The 22,935-nt window shown below is 31.6% G+C and overlaps 3 protein-coding genes and 1 pseudogene across 3 annotated transcripts; 2 read left to right on the top strand and 2 right to left on the bottom strand.

Annotated features, from left to right (window-relative positions):
* Positions 1-2,501: 2,501 nt before the first annotated feature.
* Positions 2,502-3,111, bottom strand: LOC114406997 (histone H4). The gene has a single exon (XM_028369903.1). The coding sequence runs from the start codon at positions 3,024-3,026 to the stop codon at positions 2,715-2,717; it is 312 nt and encodes a 103-aa protein (XP_028225704.1). The 5' UTR covers positions 3,027-3,111; the 3' UTR covers positions 2,502-2,714.
* Positions 3,112-6,534: 3,423 nt separating this feature from the next.
* Positions 6,535-7,453, top strand: LOC114406996 (dolichyl-diphosphooligosaccharide--protein glycosyltransferase subunit 4A). The gene is made up of 2 exons (XM_028369902.1): positions 6,535-6,640; positions 7,111-7,453. The coding sequence occupies exon 2, from the start codon at positions 7,111-7,113 to the stop codon at positions 7,222-7,224; it is 114 nt and encodes a 37-aa protein (XP_028225703.1). The 5' UTR covers positions 6,535-6,640; the 3' UTR covers positions 7,225-7,453.
* Positions 7,454-7,834: 381 nt separating this feature from the next.
* LOC114405276 lies at positions 7,835-13,245 on the bottom strand (annotated as a pseudogene).
* A 5,461-nt stretch (positions 13,246-18,706) lies between these two features.
* LOC114406995 (heat shock cognate 70 kDa protein 2-like) lies at positions 18,707-21,665 on the top strand. Its single transcript, XM_028369900.1, has 2 exons — positions 18,707-19,029; positions 19,668-21,665. The coding sequence occupies exons 1-2, from the start codon at positions 18,816-18,818 to the stop codon at positions 21,413-21,415; spliced, it is 1,962 nt and encodes a 653-aa protein (XP_028225701.1). The 5' UTR covers positions 18,707-18,815; the 3' UTR covers positions 21,416-21,665.
* Positions 21,666-22,935: the final 1,270 nt, after the last annotated feature.

Genomic DNA, 22,935 nt, shown 5'->3' with positions numbered 1-22,935 from the left:
GTATTGACATTGTGTCACAATAAAGCCTATATAATACTTACAAACATTACTATCGCTTCTATTTGGCGTCAAGAAAAAGAAATAAATGCTCTCAATTTTTATGTGTCGAGTCCTTGTTCACTACCTAATTTTTAATTTTTTATAATTATAGGCAACCTTACCTTTTTTTTTACTTAAATATTTTATATTAGTTAGATTTGTGTGGTAAGAAAATAACCAAAAGAGCTTCAGAGTATATGTAAATGTATTAAATATCTAATATATAATAATACATATAATTATAATATGTTATGAACTTTCATATATTGCAATAAAAGAAGAATCTTGAATAACATATTAACGGTGAGATGATGAAGTAATTTATTTAAAGAGAAAAAGAGAGTATATTAATAGGTTAACTCACATAATTAATAATTATAAAGGTTATATTCAACTAGCTACCTATTATTCCATAGCTAAAATAATATTCTTTTAATATAATGATTACACTAAAGTTAAACTTATAACCAGATTCATACTATATAATCCTCCAACACTAGGCCCACTCTAATCCAATTGAAATGGCTATAAATTTTATAATGATTTTCTCCACTAGTAATCGTTCTATAAAACTTTAAAATTCTATGTAAATTTGATGTAATTATCAAAAAGTAAGTCATTCTAAATGTCAAACACACACTACTTAACAATAAACGATAGGGTTAATACCAGCTGAAGTGCATAAGTCTTGACCCAAGACAGTTATAATCACAGCTTTTTTGCAATTCTAAAAAGTTTAGTTATAATCATAACTTTAATTGGTAGCTCGTGATTACAAATAACACGAGAAAAGCATTGGCGAACTAAAGACATACTAACACCCAAAATAGAATATGGAAATTTTGTTATTCTTGTTTGGATCTACAATTTTGGCAACACTCCAGTCTTCCTACGCGTAATTAAGAAAGCAGCAAGAGCATGACAGCTGTTAAGGGTGGCTATTATATGGTCTTTGTGGCAGTGCAGCTGTGTAGGAATAATATAGGACCAGGAGTATTCAGGAATGGTATTCTGGCCTATGAAGACATGTTAGAGTTTTTTTTTTATAAATATCAGCAACAAAACATCTCATATTTGTATACGAAGGTACAAGGGGTAGCTGTACCCTAATCCCATGTACATCAGGAATCAGGATCAACATAAAAAAAACCAACACACAGGTTACATTTCATTGGTTATAATGTACTTAGAAGGCATATATATATATATATATATATATATATATAGATATATGTGTGTGTGTGTGTGTATTATACACACACTGATCCTCACTACAAAAAGCTGTATCGCCCACCTTGAACAAAAAACTCCAGTAGCCTTTATCCACTTCATTGCTAACTACGACATGCTAAACTTGTAACAGTTACCCCCAAAATTCCAACCTTGTTACCTCAGTGTCATAGGAACAAAATATCATCAGCAAGCATTTGTCCCTATTCCCTCATGATATGATATATGTCATGCTTCAAGATTATGATCAAATTAAAGTACATAAGTAAAAGACAAACATCATCTTATAAGTCAATTTTATAAGATTTAATTAGGTCCATAACCCACATTTTGTATAAGGTTAACTATTTGTATACTTTAATTTGACCATACCAATGGTCAACATGAGATCTTTAACACTTCATGATTCACCTGTGTGAAAGAATATTCAAAAAGAACAGTAGCTTTTCAACCATGCCCAAGCCAGATAAACAATTTGTTGAACTACTGTATCAAAATCAAACATCCTATTTTTGAAAATACATTCACTCCTTTGTCTCCAAATCACAGCACGCCATATGATCTTCCATTTTTCAGTCGTCAACTTGCTCCCATCATAATGCACATGCTGCATAAAATGTGTAAAAGGACTCTGACGCAGTACAGTCGTTATTTTCAGCCAGGAATAACACATAGCCCAACACTAAAAGAACCTTCAAACATGTAAGTAATATATGCTCCCCTGTATCAAGCAATTCATCATTCTTTCACCTCAAGTTTTCCTTTGTTGGTAGTCTTAGCAAGAAAATCCTCCACACCACAAAGCTCACTTTTGGTGGAATTTTCAATTTCAAACTTTCAGCAAAAGTTCCATCAAGTTTGAGTTCTCCATGTAGCATTTGCCAGCACTTTATAAGCAGACTTGTCTGGAAAAAAGCCCACGCCAACCCCCCCCCCCCCCCAAACAAACAACTATCCCCCTCTTTTCATTAAGATGACTAAAACATAATGCATCGACAATGACATGAGTGCATTCAACATATTGAAGCTTCAAAATTGAACTTTTAATATAATCGATTCAAAGTTAAATCATAGCAGAAATTTCCATTTCAATTTAATCCCTGACGACCCAACCTGTTCCACTTAACAATACTACACTTCGAGCCCGATAAAAACAGGCGCAACAACAATCACGAAAACTGCAAAATTAAACAAAAGGTATATTTGCTATGTAAAGGGTACAGCTACCAAAATTAACACAAATTTTCTCTTAAGTCGCAATTAACTAGCAGATAATCAGAGTAACCATGACAATTAAGAGAACTTCAACCATTAAGATTCAAATACCAGAAACAAAATACTCTTTGTTCCATTACAATTGAAGCAAATATAACAAGAAGCCTAAAAAGCAACCATTTACAACAATAACCAATAAGCAGCTGCTACGCCGATGGAAACCCTAGAAATTAACCACCGAAACCGTAGAGAGTCCTGCCCTGCCTCTTGAGAGCATAAACAACATCCATAGCGGTAACGGTCTTTCTTCTAGCGTGCTCGGTGTAGGTAACAGCGTCGCGAATAACGTTCTCGAGGAATATCTTGAGGACGCCACGTGTCTCCTCGTAGATGAGACCACTGATTCTCTTAACACCACCTCTGCGAGCCAAACGCCGAATTGCGGGTTTGGTGATACCCTGGATGTTGTCACGAAGCACCTTCCTGTGCCTCTTGGCTCCTCCCTTTCCCAAACCCTTGCCTCCCTTTCCACGACCCGACATCTTCGCTCGCTTCTTCTGATTCAGAATTGAGCTCTGATTTGCCACGCGGGGTTTATATAGAGCCAACTTTGTGTTTTTCGTCTACCCAATGGGAAGAGCAGCGTCAGTCGTTGATTGTGATCTAATCGACCGTTGATGATTGCGATCCGCGTCGTATTCTTTTCTTTCTGCGCCACCGTTGATCGTGGCAGATGGACGGCTATTTTTCTTTTATAGTTTTATGCTTCAATATCCTCTTTATTTGCGGATCGATGACGTGGATTTCATTTTGGATTCGGCGATATCTAATTGATCAACTATTAATGATTGGCTTCGTTTATTTAAACATGAAAATAATGCAACTACTAAGGGCCTATTCGTTTGGAAGAGAAGTCACAGACACTGGGTCAAAAAAATTTAAATTTCAGCTTTAACTTCACATTTTTATATTCTATTTTAATTTTAATTTTTTTTTCTATCCTATCAAACAGTAACTAAACATCTATATATACAATTTTTAAATAAAAGTCGATTTAGTTTTAAAATATCTAATTATAATTGTAATATTTCAACGCATAAAATTAAATAAAGTTGTAAAAATAAAACAACATTTTAAATCCATATGACTTGGACAATCAAGAAACAACTCACCTCATTACATAATAAACTCATTCTTATTCGATTTGGAAAACTTTTATTGACATTTTCATGTCTAACGCATAAAGAGATAAATGTAAATGTTAATTGTTAACAACAAGAAGTATAACTGATCAATTGATTGAGTAGTATGTGATTTATTGTAAAATTTTTAATATTTGAATTAAATGCATATTGATAAAAAAAATAATGATAATACTAATTCACCTTACAATTTATGGTTACATGGTATATAATCTCAAATCAATTTATTCAAAAAAAAAAATCATTGAGACAAATTTATAATAAAAGGACAACCAAAGCTGTGTGTTGTTTATTTTCTCATGTGTTTTGCCTTAAAAACTCATTTACAAAACAATTTTACATTGTTAAATAATCAATTTCTAATTTAAAATTCACTAAGCATAGGTCTCTTATCTTTATTTTCCTATATCAACCCTAACTTCAATTCTAATTTAAACATTTATTAGCTCGGTATGTTTTCCTCCTCTTTGTTGGAATATTGGTTTCCCCTGGAAAAGGGTTTTCTCTTAGGGCCTACTTTAGCTTAACTCCCTTTAGAGGTAATTAATAGGGACATCTGGATGAGGTTGTAAAAGAGGAACAAGATGAAGTTAATCAACTTAAAGACTAAATTCGCATTTGGGGAGTTAGATTTGGTGGCAAGAAAATATTGGAGAATCATTCCTGTTAGGTTGTTGATTGCAAGAAATAAAGATAAAGTTAGTAAATTAGCAATATTTTACAAAATGACATAACATATGGAGATTTATCTAGTTTCTCACAGGAATCATATATTATATCCTAGCATTTGAAAATGTGACCGAATTTTGTCATCGCTTTCAATAAAAGGACTTTAAGCTTCACCTCAAGTGTGAATAAGTTAGAGTTGTACGTAGTCAAATTATATAATGTAATACATAATGGTTAATATTTCAATAGATGCAAAATTAAGGTCCAACTTTGGGAGTTGTGGTACCAATCCAGAAAGTGTTACCAAAAAGATGAAATTATAGAATTCCTTTTAGGCATGGCAACGGGGTCCGAACCCGTAGGGCCCACCCCGGACTCCTCTGATTCTAATGGGAAAAACCTGAGTTGACCAGAATCGAGATCGAGTTCGGGTTTTCCTCGATAACCAAAGTTGGATTCGGGGTCGGGAATGAGATTTATTAATACCAGCCCCCAAACCCATCTCGATAATAATTAATTTACAAAAATATCATTACATACATATAACACATCAAAACATGAAACTATTAGATTGAATTTTATGTAGTGTTGGATTGGATTTTATGTTATCATGTACAATTTAAAAATATGTTATGATTGTTATTTAAAATTATATTTTTCATTTTATGAAAAATTATATTTTATAATAAAATTTTATAAATATGTCGGGGGCGAGGCAGGGCGGGGAAAACCCGACCCGTCGGGGACGGGGATGGGGGATAAATATATACCCTCGTTGGGTTTCGGGGGGGGGGGACAAGGAGGGAAATGGGGAGTCGGGGATGGGGGTGGGGTAAGCAAAACTCGATCCCGACCCACCTCGTTGCCATGCCTAATTCCTTCGTGAAATAAACCTTTTTTCTTTTGTATGAGCTAATACGAGACAACATGTTTTTCTTCCCTATATCTCCTTCATGTCGAATCAAGCTTTTCTGTCTTCTACTCCAAGTTTTTGAAGTACCTGAAAGAGGTTGATGAAATAAGGTGAAGACGGACTTCAACCAAGATACTAGCTCAACAATTGAAAACCTCTCACCAAAGCCTAATCATTAGGGTGCATGTAGGTAAGAGGTAAAAGCGAAACACCCAAAGAAGGAATGATGATCATAGTGGTGACATAGCGGAGATTGAGATGTTTTGAACACAAGTCTTTCTCTTGGATCTAAAGAACGAATGACAGAGTCTAAATCACGCAACATCAACACCATTATATACCACTGCTACCTTTACCATCACTCATTTGTTCTCCCCTGTCACAAACTTAAATTTGCATAACCATTATCACCAAATCCACACGTCGTCACCCATAAACCCATGTTTGCCTGATCGCCATCCTAACACACTCTCTTATTTTTTTTTCTTTTGATTTTCTGTTGGCAATCATTTTTTTCTAGGCAGATTCAAACATTCATAAAAATAATAATTAAAATTATACTCTTTACATTTTATTGTTTAATTCCTTGTTGGGGGAGAAGGATGTGTTGCTGGTGTTTGTGTATTGATTGAGTTTTTGTGTGGAAAAATCACATAATGACGACTAAAAGTCACTAATATTGTAAATTATTATTCCAAAAAATTTAAGCCAACAAAATTATTAATATTTCTAACGAAAAATAAAAAAATACTAAAATAAAATTTTAAAAAACACAAAGGACTAGAATAAAAAAATTAAATTTAATATACTAAAATCAAAAAAATGAAAAACATAATGGATCAAAAGTATTATCTAACAAGACTATTATTATTATAAGACTTAAATATGTTTTTAATCATTTAAATATGAATAATTATTTTTTAGTGCTTAAAAAATTGTTTGTATTAGTCTGTTAATTTTTCAAAAAACTACCAAAACAAAAAATTATTATTAAATTGTCACAAATCATTTTTAAAAAATTAAATAAAAAAAGTATATTGATGATGTAAAATAATTATAAATTATGACACCATTAATACAAAAGATGAGAGAGATTAAAAGTAGCTTTTAAAAAATTTGAAAGACTAATAAAAATAATTTTTTTAAAATACTAAAAAACAATTAGCCAAATTTAAAAGAATAAAATGGCATTTAAACCTTATTATCTAAATTTGGGAAATAGAGATGGGCAAAATGGTCAACTAAGTAAACACTATTCTGCTTCTTATTTGTGTTGGAGGGACTGTGGGGGAACCCCGCAGCGAGACCTAGGAAGCACGACAACAACACTCATCAGAGGGAAAAGTCGCGCCCACTGCCACCGCGTCCAAAGGTAACCACACCCCTCTCAATTTCGTCTCTGATTTCCTTACTTTCGCTCACGGATCAGATCGTTCCCCAATTTCCGCTTTCCATCAGTGATCTCTTAGCTTCATTTTGTTCAACTTCACCAATTTACCCTGCCAATACCAATTGTGCGTTTTCGTAGATGCTGCACTTTTTCCTTGATATGCATCTTTATAAGATTTCAGATCGGGGCTTACTGTTAATGTTTGTATATAAATCTATAATCTATAATGTCGATATGATTTGAATTAGTCGGGTCTATAGGATATGGGATCAAAATTGAACCATCCGATTTGTATTAGTCATGTTTATTTTATGCTCTGTCATGACAGAATCAAAATTTGGAGGGTAATAGGATAAGATGTTAGATTTGATGTCTATGTCGTGAATTCATTTTGTGATATCCCAAACCAAGTTGTTGACATGTGTTGATTTTTGTTGACTCTGATGTGGCAGATGATCGATGATCAAGATCTGGGTTTCTTTGCCAATTTTCTTGGCGTCTTCATCTTTGTACTAGTGATCGCGTATCATTTTGTCATGGCTGACCCAAAGTTCGAAGGAAACTAGTAATGCTTTTAAGTTTAAGATGTAATTTTGTGTTGTAGACTTGGGAATGTGAACGTTAGCTTACTAAAACTTCCATAAACATCAAAGGAGCATAACATTTCAATTTTTGCTATACTTATGCGTGCTCCCTTAAGTTATTTTTTGCTGTTAAGGAGTGTTTGTTGGTAAACTAATGAAAATACTGGATTTTCTTTAAGATTAGAGGATTTTGCTTGATGATGTGCTACTATATTTTGTGCAATCATCATATGAGCAATATAGTATAGTGTAGTATCTATTTTTTTGAAATTTCAAATTAAACCTTCCTTCCGTATTGACTTTTACATTGTGTGCATATCATATGTGCACATTCAATTAAAGCTTCCCCCTTAAGATGTTTGCCATGGATGCTACTTGATGTGCTTTGTAGATTAGGTAATTTCTTTACTTAAGAATTGGTTGGTACTGCATCAAGTATTGGATTTTCTTTTTGGGTGCTTCAAACACCAGTTGTTGGAGATGGATCTTCTTTTTATTAGCTGGATGATTTTATACAAATATATACACATTCTTGGTTAATTTGTAGGGCTAAGCCTCTTCTTAAGGTCACATCCAAGTCATGGTGCTAGGTTTACTGTGAACACGGAACTTGATCTTTACTATAAATTTACTTGTGATTTGTTTGACTTGAGGGATTCTCCCACATAAGTAGTTCTTTTACTTCACTCTGAATCTTCATTGTTTCTCTCATCAAGTTATTAGTACAGAATCCCAAGCAGCTGTAATGGAAAAGCATTTGACTTTTAAGCATCTCCTCATCTATATTGGTATGAGTTTTGTTAGCCATCTCCTCTAGATGTTTGAGAAAAGAGCCTGTAATGCTATCAACAACTTCATCTCCACTCCAGACCCTAAGTGCTTCTGCATTGGGATGTTCTTGTGCCTCGATATCACAAGGAATATTCCTATTCAACTCATTTGCAAGTTTCCCGGGAATCTTTTTCCTTGTTATCTCTTCAAGGTGTTCCAATGTGGGGCTAACTTTGTTTTTAAAAATCCTCACATTCTTGTTTACTCCATCATGGAGATCCACCCAAAATGCTCCGTTTTTCTGTGACAATAGCATGATATTTTCCGTTGAGTATGCCACAAAAAGTAAGAGATCTGCCATCTTTGATAGTGATTCCAGCATCTTTCTGTAGCAGGCATTATGAAATGGAATGAACCAGAAATTTGGCTCCAATTCAGCCTCTGCTGTGAACTCTTCTAATTGGCACACTAGAGATTTCAGCTTTTTCTGTCCTTCTCTCAATTCTTGACAGCTTGAAAATGGCATCTCTCTTTTGGTAGGAGTAATGATGGCAATCTGGCCAATGCAATCTTGAAGTGATCTCAAGCATTGAGAAAGTTCAGATTTTGCTAGAGTTGCAGCTCTGCAGGGATTAAAAATAATCTCTACAATAACAAAGCAAAGGAGGCCTATTGTGGCCTCGACCATTCTAGCAAGTGCAAATTGACTAGGAGGATCATTGTGCTTCATACCAACTACTAACAAGGCCCCTGTAACTGCTGCAATCCCACCAGCTTGCCCATACATTCTACTATACTTAAGAAAAGAAGAGAAAAAGATCCATGGTAAAAGAGGTAAGAAACTGAAATCCACAATTTTTTTGAAAACGAAGCAGCATAGGATCCCGTAGATTGATCCCATTGCTGTTCCTTGTCCTCGTGCATTTGCAAGAGAAAATGTTGGATGCCGTCCAGGCACGAAACACAAGGCAATTAAGAGTCCCGCCCAGTATCCATTTTCCTTGTTATATGTTAAACCTAAAAACACAGCGAGGCCTAATGAAAGTGAGGACTTGAATGCAAAAGCCAAGTTGTGGTTGTTGGGAATCAAGTTCATGACAACCTCTCTGGTCTTTCTGGCGCTCCATTTGAAATCACCTCTTTTCTGAGTTTTTCCCAGCACGTGGTCAGTTTTCTTTGCAATGGGTGAGTCATATAGGAGAAGATGCACACAGTATAAAAAAAACGAGGTTGGGAGATCTTTATAGGCTATAGAGAGGTTTTTGGTCAAAATTTCTTTTTTCATATCTGAAGTTATGGTTGCATCAAAAGAATCAAAGCACTTGGCTTGCTGACCTAAGACTTTGCTGAAGTGTCCTCTGCAATTGAGCAAGACACCTCTGAGCTCCTCATCAATGACCCCAACAGGAAAAGAAGTACAAGTTGATAGGGCAATATCCGTAGCTCTCATTGTTAACTCCAAGTGTTGCAGTTCATCTTCTGGGTCAATCCAATGGGAGTTGAAAATTCTTGTTTGTGGCCATTCCCAATGCATGCCATCCTGTTTGATGAAAAAACCCAGACCAAACATTTAGCTCATTTGCAATTCGTAGGAAATTAATGATACTGCTGCCGCAGGTTCAGTGTGAAATGCCATGATTTAGACTTAGCTTACCTGTTTACTTCTAATAATCTGGAGAAGCTTGGCTCCTGTTGTGGAGAGGGACTTGGCTTGAGCGATGAAACCAACTGCAGTTGAGTTGTCCGAGGCAGAGATGGCCTCTATGTTGCAATCGAACCTCTCACAAGTATTCTTAGCGTATAGTCGATAGAACTTCCTTGTCTGAAAGTGAGTTAACCCGACTATGTAGTGAGCGTAATTAATGATAAAATTTCTCATTCAATCATTGAAAGCTTTCTTCCTTACATGTGTAGCAGCAAACTAATTTTTCTTAACTATCTATCCCTTTCAATATACTTTATTTTATTTTTTTTCTTTGAATTATATTTTAATCGTGTTTTTAAAAAATGTCAATAACAATAATAACATTATACTATAATTTTAAATATAATTTATACATTTTATTTATTATAAAATTTAATTGTATTGTAATTTATATACCTAAAAATATTTATTACTAATTTTAATTATGTTTTAATCAATATTTATTATACATTACGTAAAACAAAATATTAGTTTATTTTAAGTAACATACTTGGAAGTTATTTCTAATGTATTGATATATAAATAAACTCGTTGAGAAAAGAAGGGCAAAAGCGAGAATATCTAAAAGAATCATTGACTTTTATTGTTATTCCTTCAGGTTTATATAATGCGGTTGAACGTGAGCCAGTCAAACGCTGGACAGGCCATACTCGGCAAAAATGGAAAATTCCCTTTTCTCTCTCCATCTCACGAGTCACGAGCACAAGTATCATATGTGCAAATTGCTTTAAGAACTAATTCTGATTTTCTCTCATTTTCCCCTTACAATTTATCTATATTACTCTATCTTTTTATTTATTTACTTTTTTAATGATATTATCTGTTACCTTTTGTTTCTTCTTTTCAATCTCTTTCATCCGTACACTCATCTCAAAATTAAAAAGTAGCGTGAGCAATGGCGTATCCAAAGCTTTTTCCTTTTTTAATATTATAAACATATGTTAATATAATTATTAAAAGAGTAAAAGCTTAAACAATTTTTTGATAAATTTAGCATAAGACACATTGGTTCTTAAAATCATAAATATATTTTATATTAATCCCTTTTGCCGATGCACATTAATAGTCTTTGAAAATATATTAGTAATTTTATGGAACTAAATCATTTTTTATATTTTTAAAAATTAAGGTGTTTGCGCTCATTTTTTTTCAAGAATTAAATTGGCTTTTAACTTTTGTTAAAAGAACTATTTTTACATTAACTCCTTTTACATAATAGGAAAAAATATTTACAAGATTTTTTATTCTTCCAATTTTATTCTTCTTGAGTTTCGCGAGAGGATCTTAGATTTTCAACCGTTCATGTGTTTCTCGTGATGAAACTAAACGATGGACAGAAAGAACCAAATGTCTCTCCATTACGTACATGTACCCAAAACAAACACTATAAGACAGAGTTTGTAAAGATATTTATAAACTGGAATAAAGCCTGAAAAAAAATACAGATTGGCTGTAACATTAACATTTTTTTAACGAGTACGACAAGACACTTTGAAAAAAAATCGAAAGTGTCAAAAAATATCTATCATAAAATAAAAAAAATAATTAACACCAAAAGTTAATGAGTACGACTGCGACCTGGCACGTTTATACATAATCTATTTCTTTTAGGAAAGTTAAAAAGTAAAACAAAAATTGATTGATTAGCACATAGTAATTTATAAACCAATCTAAAAAAATTAAAAACGAGTCCAAAAAAACAATCTATAAAAAAACAATAACAAATTTGTAAGCTAATTAGTTAGTGGGATGGTCAGTTGTTGGTTACAGTTAAACTGCTTCTGCTTTTCTAACAAATATATTGAGTAAAATATGTTTTAAGTTTATTACTATTTTGTTAAGATTAGTCTTAATTAATTTCTATACTTTAAATTATTTTAGTTTTCATATTTTTTATATAGTCTGTGAATTTCATCTTTCTTTATAAAACTTAAGATACAGATGAAAGAAGAGATTCACTTATTATAAAAAAATAAGTACACCAAAATCATTGTTTAGATTTTATCCAAATATATACCATGGAATATTCATGCTCTGCAACACATTTAATAAAATATTTTATTATTGCTTAAAAATTATTGAAATTATAAAATTATAAAAGAGAATTATTAAAAGAAATGTGTGGGTTACGTAATTTTTGTAGTTTTTAATAAATTTTAATTAAAAAAAGAAAAAGATGAAATATATATTATCATTCAATCATAAATTATTATATATGACAAGTTTTTATTGTCACCAAATATTACTATGAAATATTTATCAATTTTATTGATGTTGAATTTTTAATAAAAAATCTATATGATCATTCTAACTGGATTTGAATCATTTTTTTACATCTATAAGATTCAAACTCAATACCATGAATACTTAAAAAGATTGAACCTAATTTCACTTCAACTAATAATTTATTAATTTATATGTGATAATTTTATTAACTTTTATCGTAATTTCTTTAAAAAAAATAAGTAAAGAATAATTTATAATTAAATAACAATATAAAATTATTTTATGCTATTACTATATAGTCATTAAATTAGAAAAAAAATATGTTTAAAAAATTTGATATTTAAACATCTCTTTCTTTTGAATAGCTGATCATCACCTTTCAATATTTCTTTCTATATTTCTTCTAGTCACATTAATATATCTTTCATGAGATTGTAATTTTGTTTTTCTTGCCTTGTTTTCTCTCCGTTACCAAAAAAATATCACCTATGATTATATATATATTGTTTTCCTTTCTCTAGCTTTCAATTAGCATTTGGGGTGTATTCTAGAATTTGAGTTTATATTTTTTTTTTATCAAGCAATGTCACTTATTATTAAATCAAGTGAATCTTATAATTCCAAAAAATGAAATATTATGTAACTTTGAGGGGTTATAACAATTTTCAAGTTGTATAGGATGATTTGAAGATAAAAAGTAAAGTATTACCTCATAGTGGGCTAGGCGAGGAAATGGAAGCAACATGGCGAGGACAGCAGCGACACCTCCAAAGGCTGTAGAGCACACCACATGAACTGGGTGAACGGCCACCCCGGTCCGTCCACCATCCACCACCGTGCTAACAAAAACATTCACAAGCTGTCCAAATGCAAGTTGCTTAGTGACCAAGTGCGTCGACTCCGGCAACCCAACGACGAACGCCGAAGCCGCCATGGTCAGCGCAGCAACGCAGCTGTTAAACCTGTGAGGCCCTATGAGCTGCAAACTAAGCAAAGAAAGCATCATGACCTGAATATTCGAACAAACGACGTGCCAGAAACCTCGTACAGTGTCCCCGAGTGTCGCGTCCGACACTACGAGGACGGTTGTGACGTACATGAAGGAGGGGAACTCGAGGTAGCGGCGGAGAGGGGCGGGGCCGTAAAGGGAGGTGCAACCTGCGACGGTGCATGCTAAGGTGGTTCGTAGGGCAGAGCCTAAACGACCACGCCACATCTCTGATCGTGCGGTTGTAATTGAGGATGTTTTTGACATGGGTGGGGAATACTGAAGAGGAGGTAATTTGATGGATAGAAGAAAAAAAGTTATCGATTGTGGGTAATTTGAAGAGTGCATCTCTTTTCCTTTTAAATGGCAGAAGAATAGACGCAACAGTTGCACTCTTGCGCAATAAGGCCAAGAGGAGAGGACGATCCCATGCTTTCGTCACTTGCCATGACTTGGTTTTTTCACCCAAAAAATGCTACTATATTTTATTTTTCAAATCTATCAAATAGCATTTTCTTCTTCCCATCACAATTAAGTTTAAGAACAAAAAATCAATTTCAAATTAAGTAATATTTTATTATTTATATTTATATTTTTGCTAATTTAATGATAAATTATAAAAAATACAAATAAATTAACAATAATAAAATTATTATATTCTTTTATCTATTTATTAACTTTTCTTTATTTGATGGATATGTACGTGTAGTGTGTAAGTAAAAGGTTTAGGTCGACATCCCAAGTATTTTATTACTTTAAGACAAATTTATACCCATATTATCGAGTTAACAAGTTTTTAGTGGATTTTATTTTCCTACTTGATTGATACACACCCCAATTTGCAGGGGTAATCATTCTTGATTATTTTATTCTTTATTTAATTTCTATTTTAATTCTTAATAATTTTTATGGTAGTGTTTCTCTTTCTTCTATACGAGTTACATCTACGTGAGAAAACCTTGTTTCCATGAATCCAAAGATCAAATTATGCAAATAAATTTCTACAAAATATACTATTTTAATAAATTTAAAACCAAAATAACCCGTTATATATTTCAGTTAAAAAACAATTATATAAATAAATAGTAATATTTTTTAATCGATTTTTATATTTACAAAAAAATCTCTTTTCATTTTTATATTTATAAACATCCTCTTTTTTAGTCATATACATGTCTTTTTAATTCTTTTTATTTTTGCTTATATCATTTTAAAATAATATGTGCATGAACTAAAAAAAGATTAAAAATATTATATATTGTGACCGAAGAATCCGTTTTAAAATATATAGACTAATAATAATATTTTTTATAACTTAAGAATCAAACGAATTTTTTAACAATTTTTTTTAATTTAATCTATCCAACACTACAAACATCTTGTTAACACTTGTCATTTTTTTTCTTCTATTTTTTCTCTTCTCTTTATATTATACTAGTAGGGAAACTAGCACTCTGTTGCTTGTCAATTTGTATTTCTTATTTTTTTAGAGCCAGATTTAGTTGAGTTTTTTGATTAAAATAATTAAAGAATATAAGTAATTGTTTTGACAAGGTGATTTTCAGAATCAATTGAAAGATAAAATAGTCTAAAAATATGTACATAAGCTGAGGAGTATCCCTTACTATTGATATAGGTTACCCATCACTTTTGTATTTCTTTTTGTTTCTTTTTTTACTAGATATTTGCTAGCATAGAAGTGTTCATATATATATATATATATATATATATATATATATATATATATATATATATATATATATATATAGCTCGGAAAAAGTATCCTTACATGAGAAAAGGAACCAATGCTAATAATACCTCATGTTCAGTTGAAAAAGAATTAAAAGAAAGTGTGAGAAAAATTAATTTCCATAATTTTTTCTTTTTGCGTTTTAATTTAAAATTCGAAGTTTTCTTTTACTTTTACCCTACCAAACATTAATTAATAGGGTCAGAGTTAGGCAGAAGTTTATAAAACGAAGAAATAGTACTTTTTTTTATACCAGAAATAGTATTATTGTGTAATGAAATAATCGAGGAATAAAACAATAATATTATATAAATATGGTATGAATAATTCGATTCTAACTTATTTTACATACACGGCTATATTAGTTAGTTCTTTCGGTGGAATAAAGTTAGTGCGAAGTAATAATGGTACTTATGCCAAACGAATAAAAAAACTGTCAGGGATTCGTTGCAACTGATGTGGTTATGCTTCTCAAACAAATAGAGAGCGTTGGTTCAAATTACTGTGAGCGATTTTCTTTTTTTTTTTTGATTCAGAAATTAGTGTGGACGATTGATCCATCAGCAACAATCCAAAATATTCAAAATAATATGCAATAAACTTTGCTTTAATTTTCAACTTGTGGTAAATATAAAATGGCCGACCAAGTAACCTAAGGTTATTGCGCAGATGCGCTTGTTAAAAATGGCTTTAATTTTCTATCTCATTTAGCTACTTTAGGATCTCGAATTGTTCTAGTTGTTGCTTCTGTTAAGCAATAAATATCAACAATATTCATAATATTTAATAATAAAAAATCCTTTAAAAACCTAAGAATAAATTATATTTATAATGAAATGTTGAGTTAGGTATGATAGAAGAAATAATAAGACCATCTAAAATGCATGTATAGTTGCTTAGATGAGTTTTTTTTTTTTTTTTGCATTACAATTTTACATTGATTTAAATATTTTATCCGAAAATTCACTTTAATGTTAAAATTGCCAAGTGAATGTTTAATTTGATTTTGCAATTCTACAATGCTTAAAAAATATATTATTTATTATATAAATGATATTTAGCAATGATATTTATATAAATAACTTCATGTCATTTGTTCTAATAAAAAAGAAAATTAAGAGTAAACAACTCATGTAAACACATCTCCTAGATATGTTTGAAGAGGACAGGTATTAATAGATACCACAATAAGAATCATCATTATCATAATAAACTTAAGACAAATATTAACGGGCGTTCTTGATATTTCATTGATTAAGAAATTAAAAGGAAAATATTTTTATTAAGATGCATAAAATTGTATTATTTATCATTTTTTTTATGATTTCTTGTGATCTTCACAATAAATTGTCTTATTTTAATTCTTTGACCCATGCCTAGCAAAATCCTAAGTTTAACCAAGTTGCCTTAAAAATCCTTGAGAGAGTCAAATTAAAAATCTTGACATATGATTTTTACTTAAATCCATATAAAAGTATAGTTCAGTTAATTAAATAAAATACGCAAATCATTATAAAATCCCTAATTGTGTCTTCGATTCACATGATAAAAAAAATCCTTATCGAGTTCAAGTTATGTAAGGTAGTTCCATTAAAGATATTTATTGTTATGAGTTGGATATGAAAAAATACTTATATTCTACAAGTAACCGATTGTATGATTACAGTGTCGTTTATTAAGAGGGAATATATTTTTTCCTTTCATCACCGAGGCAAAATCATTACTCCAAGGACTACACGAGATGACGAGACCATATGACGACAAAATTGAAAAAGAGAAATGTATTTGCAGTGGAGATGCATTTTATCAAAATGGAAAAAAGAAAAAAATTTGATGTCGTATATGTTAAAACATAAAAGATAAAATTTAAAGAAAAACTTATGAAATAAATTTAAACAATAAATTTTATAGGACAAATTGAAAGAGAAAACTCATAGTGTAACTTGTAAGATACAAATTTTTCTACAACTTGATAAATAAGATGGAACTTAGAAGTAGTACTTTAGCTTGTAAAATGCACATGTTAAATATTTTTTTTATATAACTAAAATTTATAATGAAGAAATCTTTTAAACATTGTAAATTATAATTTATAGTTATGATAAATAATTTAGTGCATGCTTGGATTGTCATTTTGACAATTCTAACCTTCATTTGCAAAATCAAACCCTTCATTATGTTTTATAGTGGAGGTGTATTGAGGTTCGTGTTTTTGCAGTTCAAATGATAATGCAAACAGGATCTTATATTGTGAAACAAGATATTTTATTGATAATTTTTTTAAAACATTTAAATTCAATTTAGAAATAAAGATAAAAATGATAAATTAAAAAATAATTTTAAAAAAAATCAATTTGATTCTAACATTTTTAAAACGTTTAATTTAGTTTTCAAGATCTTAAAAAATGAATTAATTTAGTTTTCAAATTTTTAAAAACTTGAGCATCAAGGTGAACAAATTATTAAAGTAATTTGAAAATTAAATTAATTAATTTTTAAAAATTTAGGAATCAAATTAAACGTTTTAAAAAATTGATAATCAAATTGAAACTTTTAAAATTTTGAAGATCAAATCGAATCATTTAAAATAATTTGAAGATCAAAATGATAATTAAAACTTCAATTTATCAATAATTATTTTAACCAATAAAAAATAGGCGCATTGATCCTATAATAGTAGTTAGGTATGAAAAATATGTACTTGATGATTCTTAGATTTTCTACATAGAAGTTGAATTATGTTTTATAGTATATTGTGGTTAAACACTCTTCTCAAAATTCAAATCTACAATGTTCATCTTGAAAATTTCTTCTCCTCTGTAAGACATAAAAAAAGTCAAGCTCTTTGTTTTAAATTATGATGTTTGGTGATATTAGTAATTCTCGAAAGAATTTTCATTGCTGTCAAATTTTTGCAGCAAGACTGAAAATTTAGTAACCTAGGATCTACAAATCAAAGTCTAAGAATTGAAGTTTATGGATGTGTACATTTTTTGTTCCCCAATTATATTTGTACAAATTTCTTTTACCCTTATACAAACCATAAAATATTAAGAATTAAAAGTGTAATATAACTTTAAATAAACATTTGAATGTATAAGTGATTAATGGTTACTAATTTGTCTTAAGAATGTATTAAGAATGATCAAGTTATGAACTTTATACATTTGCGTATTTACTATTGGGACAATTATAAAATGGTTTAACTTAAAATAATTCTTAATTATGACATTAATAAAGTTTTTAAACAAAACTTAATTATGGCATTAATGATGCAATCAGTGAATGCTTGATTACTACATAGATTACAGATAATATATTCGTTGTTGACATGCGTTTTTAATAGTAGTATCAATTAAACAATAATCAATACAAACTGCTTTAATAATAATATCAAAGCACAAAAATTTATGTACAAAACTTCTTCACCTTAAATAATAATAGAAGATTGATTCACATGCATTTTTTAACATCAAATAGACAATAATGAATACCGCTTTGTTGTTCTCATATATATATATATATATATATATATATATATATATAAATACTGTTGACAAATATACGTTTTTATAATTTTATTGCGTATATGAATAATTTTTCTTAAGATACAAACATAAATATATTTTTAAAATCTTATCTCGGTTTAATAAATATTTTTTTAACATATATTTTAGTAAATCTTATCTTATTTATCAACATATGTTTCTTTTTTTTTGTTATGAGTATTAATATATGTTTCAATAAATATTATCTTTTTTTTTACGTCTCAATAAATCTTATCTTATGTTATTTAGATACATATTTTTGTCAAAATAATTGCATAAAAAAAGAAATTTGAAAAAAAGTTAGGTGACTTATTGGGCTGGATCAAGAAAGAGTCAGGCCCACGATTTAGAAAATTCAGATCCGCGAACGTGGAAATTATGCGTACCCAACTGGCAAAGCTAAGTCGGCAACGACTTTAAAGAACATTCTGGAAGGACTCCAAACCCTAACTACACTACTATATAACCTAACTATTGCCCCTCATATCTCTCACTTGAATCACAGTGGTGCCTTATCGCTGTGGTTATCATCTTCTTCTTCCTCTTTCTTAGATCTCTTCTTTCTCTACGCCGCACGCCGAAACCATGGCCGGAAAAGGAGAGGGTCCTGCTATCGGAATCGATCTCGGAACCACCTACTCTTGCGTCGGTGTGTGGCAACATGACCGCGTTGAAATCATCGCCAACGACCAGGGGAACAGAACCACGCCGTCTTACGTCGGATTCACTGACACCGAGCGTCTCATCGGTGATGCGGCCAAGAATCAAGTCGCCATGAACCCCATCAACACCGTCTTCGGTAACCTCTCTTAACAAAATTATTTTATCTTTTCCATTCGATTGTTCTGTTTATGTATTTTTTTTATACTTATTTTAGGTTTTAGGCTAAACTATTCACTTTCTCTTTATAATTGTTTGGTCCTTAAATTTAAAATTTGCATTTTTATTCTCAATTTTGCGAAATACAAATTTTAGTTCCTCATGTGCTCAATTATCGCCGTAGACTGTACAACCAAACCGTTAACGAAGTATTTTACGATTTTGAGAACTAACAAATGTATATTTTCATTTTGGAAACTAAAAAAAGACAATCCCTAAACTTTTGAGGTACTAAAACCATATATTCTTTTTAGTTTTTAGTACACACGTACTTTTCTCGGAATGGAAGTAAAACCTAAACAGAGAAAACTATAAGGATCAAATGAATAGTTTAACCCTAGTAATATGTATACAAGACCTCTAGTTTTCAGATCTAATGTGTTATAAAAATTTGATCAATTATAAGACGCTTTTAGTATAGATCTAATCTAAATATTTTTATGAATGTTTGATTTATGTTTTATATTGCAAGAATTTAGTATAGATCTAAATTTTGTTTATCCATTATTGTGAGATGCAAAATGGCTTTTTTGTAAAGATGCTTTGTTTGTGTTGCAGATGCCAAGAGGTTGATTGGTCGTAGATTCAGTGATTCCTCTGTTCAGAGTGATATCAAATTGTGGCCTTTCAAGGTCATTCCTGGTGCTGCTGACAAGCCAATGATCGTGGTTAACTACAAGGGTGAAGAGAAGCAATTTGCCGCAGAAGAAATCTCTTCCATGGTGCTCATCAAGATGCGTGAGATTGCTGAGGCTTACCTAGGCTCCACAGTGAAGAATGCTGTTGTCACCGTCCCTGCTTACTTCAATGATTCTCAGCGTCAAGCTACCAAAGACGCTGGTGTCATTGCTGGTCTAAATGTGATGCGAATTATCAATGAGCCTACTGCAGCTGCCATTGCATATGGTCTTGATAAGAAGGCCACGAGTGTTGGTGAGAAGAATGTGTTGATTTTTGACCTTGGTGGTGGGACATTTGATGTGTCTTTACTCACCATTGAGGAGGGTATCTTTGAGGTGAAAGCCACTGCTGGTGACACCCATCTTGGAGGTGAAGATTTTGATAACAGGATGGTGAACCACTTTGTTCAAGAGTTCAAGAGAAAGAACAAGAAGGACATTAGTGGAAACCCCAGAGCACTTAGAAGGTTGAGGACTGCTTGTGAGAGGGCCAAGAGAACACTTTCATCGACTGCTCAGACCACCATTGAAATTGATTCTCTATACGAGGGAATTGATTTCTACTCCACTGTTACTCGTGCCAGATTTGAGGAGCTCAACATGGATCTCTTCAGGAAATGTATGGAGCCGGTGGAGAAATGTTTGAGGGATGCTAAGATGGACAAAAGAAGTGTTGATGATGTTGTCCTTGTTGGTGGTTCTACCAGAATTCCCAAGGTTCAACAACTGCTGCAGGACTTCTTTAATGGAAAAGAGCTTTGCAAGAGCATTAATCCCGATGAGGCTGTTGCATATGGTGCTGCTGTTCAGGCTGCAATCTTAAGTGGTGAGGGCAATGAGAAGGTTCAGGATCTTCTCCTCCTGGATGTCACCCCTCTGTCTCTTGGTTTGGAGACTGCCGGTGGTGTGATGACTGTCCTGATCCCTAGGAACACTACAATTCCAACAAAGAAGGAACAAGTTTTCTCAACATACTCTGACAACCAGCCTGGTGTGCTTATCCAGGTCTTTGAGGGTGAAAGAGCAAGGACCAGAGATAACAATTTGTTGGGCAAATTTGAGCTATCTGGCATTCCTCCTGCACCCAGGGGTGTTCCTCAGATTACAGTGTGCTTTGACATTGATGCCAATGGTATCTTGAATGTCTCTGCCGAAGATAAAACCACTGGCCAGAAAAATAAGATCACTATCACCAATGACAAGGGTAGATTGTCAAAGGAAGATATTGAGAAGATGGTTCAAGAGGCTGAGAAGTACAAGTCTGAGGATGAAGAGCACAAGAAGAAGGTTGAGGCCAAAAACGCTTTGGAAAACTATGCATACAACATGAGGAACACCGTGAAGGATGACAAGATTGGTGAGAAACTTGACCCGGCTGACAAGAAGAAGATTGAGGATGCAATTGAGCAGGCAATCCAGTGGTTAGACAGCAACCAGCTTGCAGAAGCAGATGAGTTTGAGGACAAAATGAAGGAATTGGAAAGCATCTGCAATCCAATCATTGCCAAGATGTACCAAGGTGGTGCTGGTCCAGACGTGGGTGGTGCTGGTGCAGCAGAGGATGAGTATGCTGCTCCTCCTTCTGGTGGAAGTGGTGCTGGCCCCAAGATTGAGGAAGTGGACTAAATGTAGTTGCTTTCCTTCAGATACCTGTTTTAAAAACTTATTTTACTTTATGCTTTTTTAATTGGATTTTAATCGCATGATTTTTGTTGGATGGGATTCAAACTATTTTTCCCTTCTGATATGAACGTTGCTTTAAGCATTATGTTATTTGCGTTATTTTCATTATTAGATGGTATACTCAATTGTTATGCACTTTACCTGTAGGAATTATTCTGTCTTGTTAAATGACATATCTTGTCTTTAGTCATCATATGTGTATGTTTTATTGGCAAGTTAATCTCTTTAAGTATACACGATAATTTAAGTTTTTAATGCTTGAAAAATTATTTTTGTAACAATATTTTTATACATATCTTTCAGTTGTGTAATTTATTTTCAAAGCTCTCCGGTTACTAGATATTATAATTTTTTAATTATTAGAACCTAAAATAATCACATTAATAGAGAACACACGCCTTGTAAGCGTATAACATTTTCTCCTTCTAAACATGTGACTTTTAAATAAGAATATTTTTGGTTCAAATAATGATTTTTTTTCGAGAACAAGTTCAGACCTGTGGTAAAATAGTTTCTAAATTTGTACGTTTTTTTTCAAGAAAATCTGCTTGAAAGTAGAAGCCCAAGACAAAAAAATCATTCACCCGAATTGGAATATTATTATTCTCATTATAGCAGAAACCCCAAGCTCAGCCTAAAAAACTATTACTTCTAAATCACTCATACTAACTTAAGCTCGAAGACCTTTGGCGTAACAAGCCAGAAACCACCATTAAAGGTCTTGCTCATTGTATAAGTATCTGCCATTGATGAACTAGCCTAGTCTCTTGTGACTAAAGTACTATCTTTTTGTTTATCTATGTTTAGGTTATTGCACATTAATTAAGAAACATAATGAAACTAAAAGTTGTTATATTTGGATTAAATATCAACCATATATTTTTTTATCTTTGATAGCTATAATTACTAGTAATGAATATTAAATAAGGATATATTTGAGAATTTAAAATTCTAAAACACTAATTGATTTTAAAAAAATAAAAATAAAAACTAAAACATAAAAGATACGAGATAGTATGGGTTATTTCACTCTTTGAATATACGAGGTAGTTTAGGCTTATTCCACTCTGAATTTGTGCTGAATAGGTTAAGAGAATAGGTTTATTCCATTCTGTGAATTTGTACTGAATAGGTTAAGAGTATATAGGCTTATTTCACTCTCCGAATTTATGCTGAATAGGTTAAGTCGTGATTTCAGTTGGATTTATATCATGTTTAACTTTAGTCGGACGCAATGTAATATTTTACTAATTTTGTCAATTATAATTGTTTTGTTTTATAAAAGATTCAAGTACAAATTGGCTTAAATTAAAATCTTATGAAGAATGTGTTATTCTAATGGTGATTTTTTTAATCTATATATATATTGGAAAACATTTTATTTAATTTTTATAATTCAACTATGCATAATGTTTAAATTCATATATAATGTCTACATCTTGAATGGTTCTGGTTTTCACATT

This window comes from Glycine soja, chromosome 3, assembly GCF_004193775.1.
Source record: "Glycine soja cultivar W05 chromosome 3, ASM419377v2, whole genome shotgun sequence".
Classification (NCBI taxonomy): domain Eukaryota; kingdom Viridiplantae; phylum Streptophyta; class Magnoliopsida; order Fabales; family Fabaceae; genus Glycine; species Glycine soja.
This window is presented reverse-complemented; position numbering and strand designations above follow the sequence as displayed.

Coding starts and splice junctions, on each gene's coding strand:
- LOC114406996 (XM_028369902.1), top strand. CDS start 7,111: ATGATCGATGATCAAGATCTGGGTTTCTTTGCCAATTTTCTTGGCGTC.
- LOC114406997 (XM_028369903.1), bottom strand. CDS start 3,026: ATGTCGGGTCGTGGAAAGGGAGGCAAGGGTTTGGGAAAGGGAGGAGCC.
- LOC114406995 (XM_028369900.1), top strand. CDS start 18,816: ATGGCCGGAAAAGGAGAGGGTCCTGCTATCGGAATCGATCTCGGAACC. Junction 19,030..19,667: donor CCCCATCAACACCGTCTTCG/GTAACCTCTCTT, acceptor TTTGTGTTGCAG/ATGCCAAGAGGTTGATTGGT.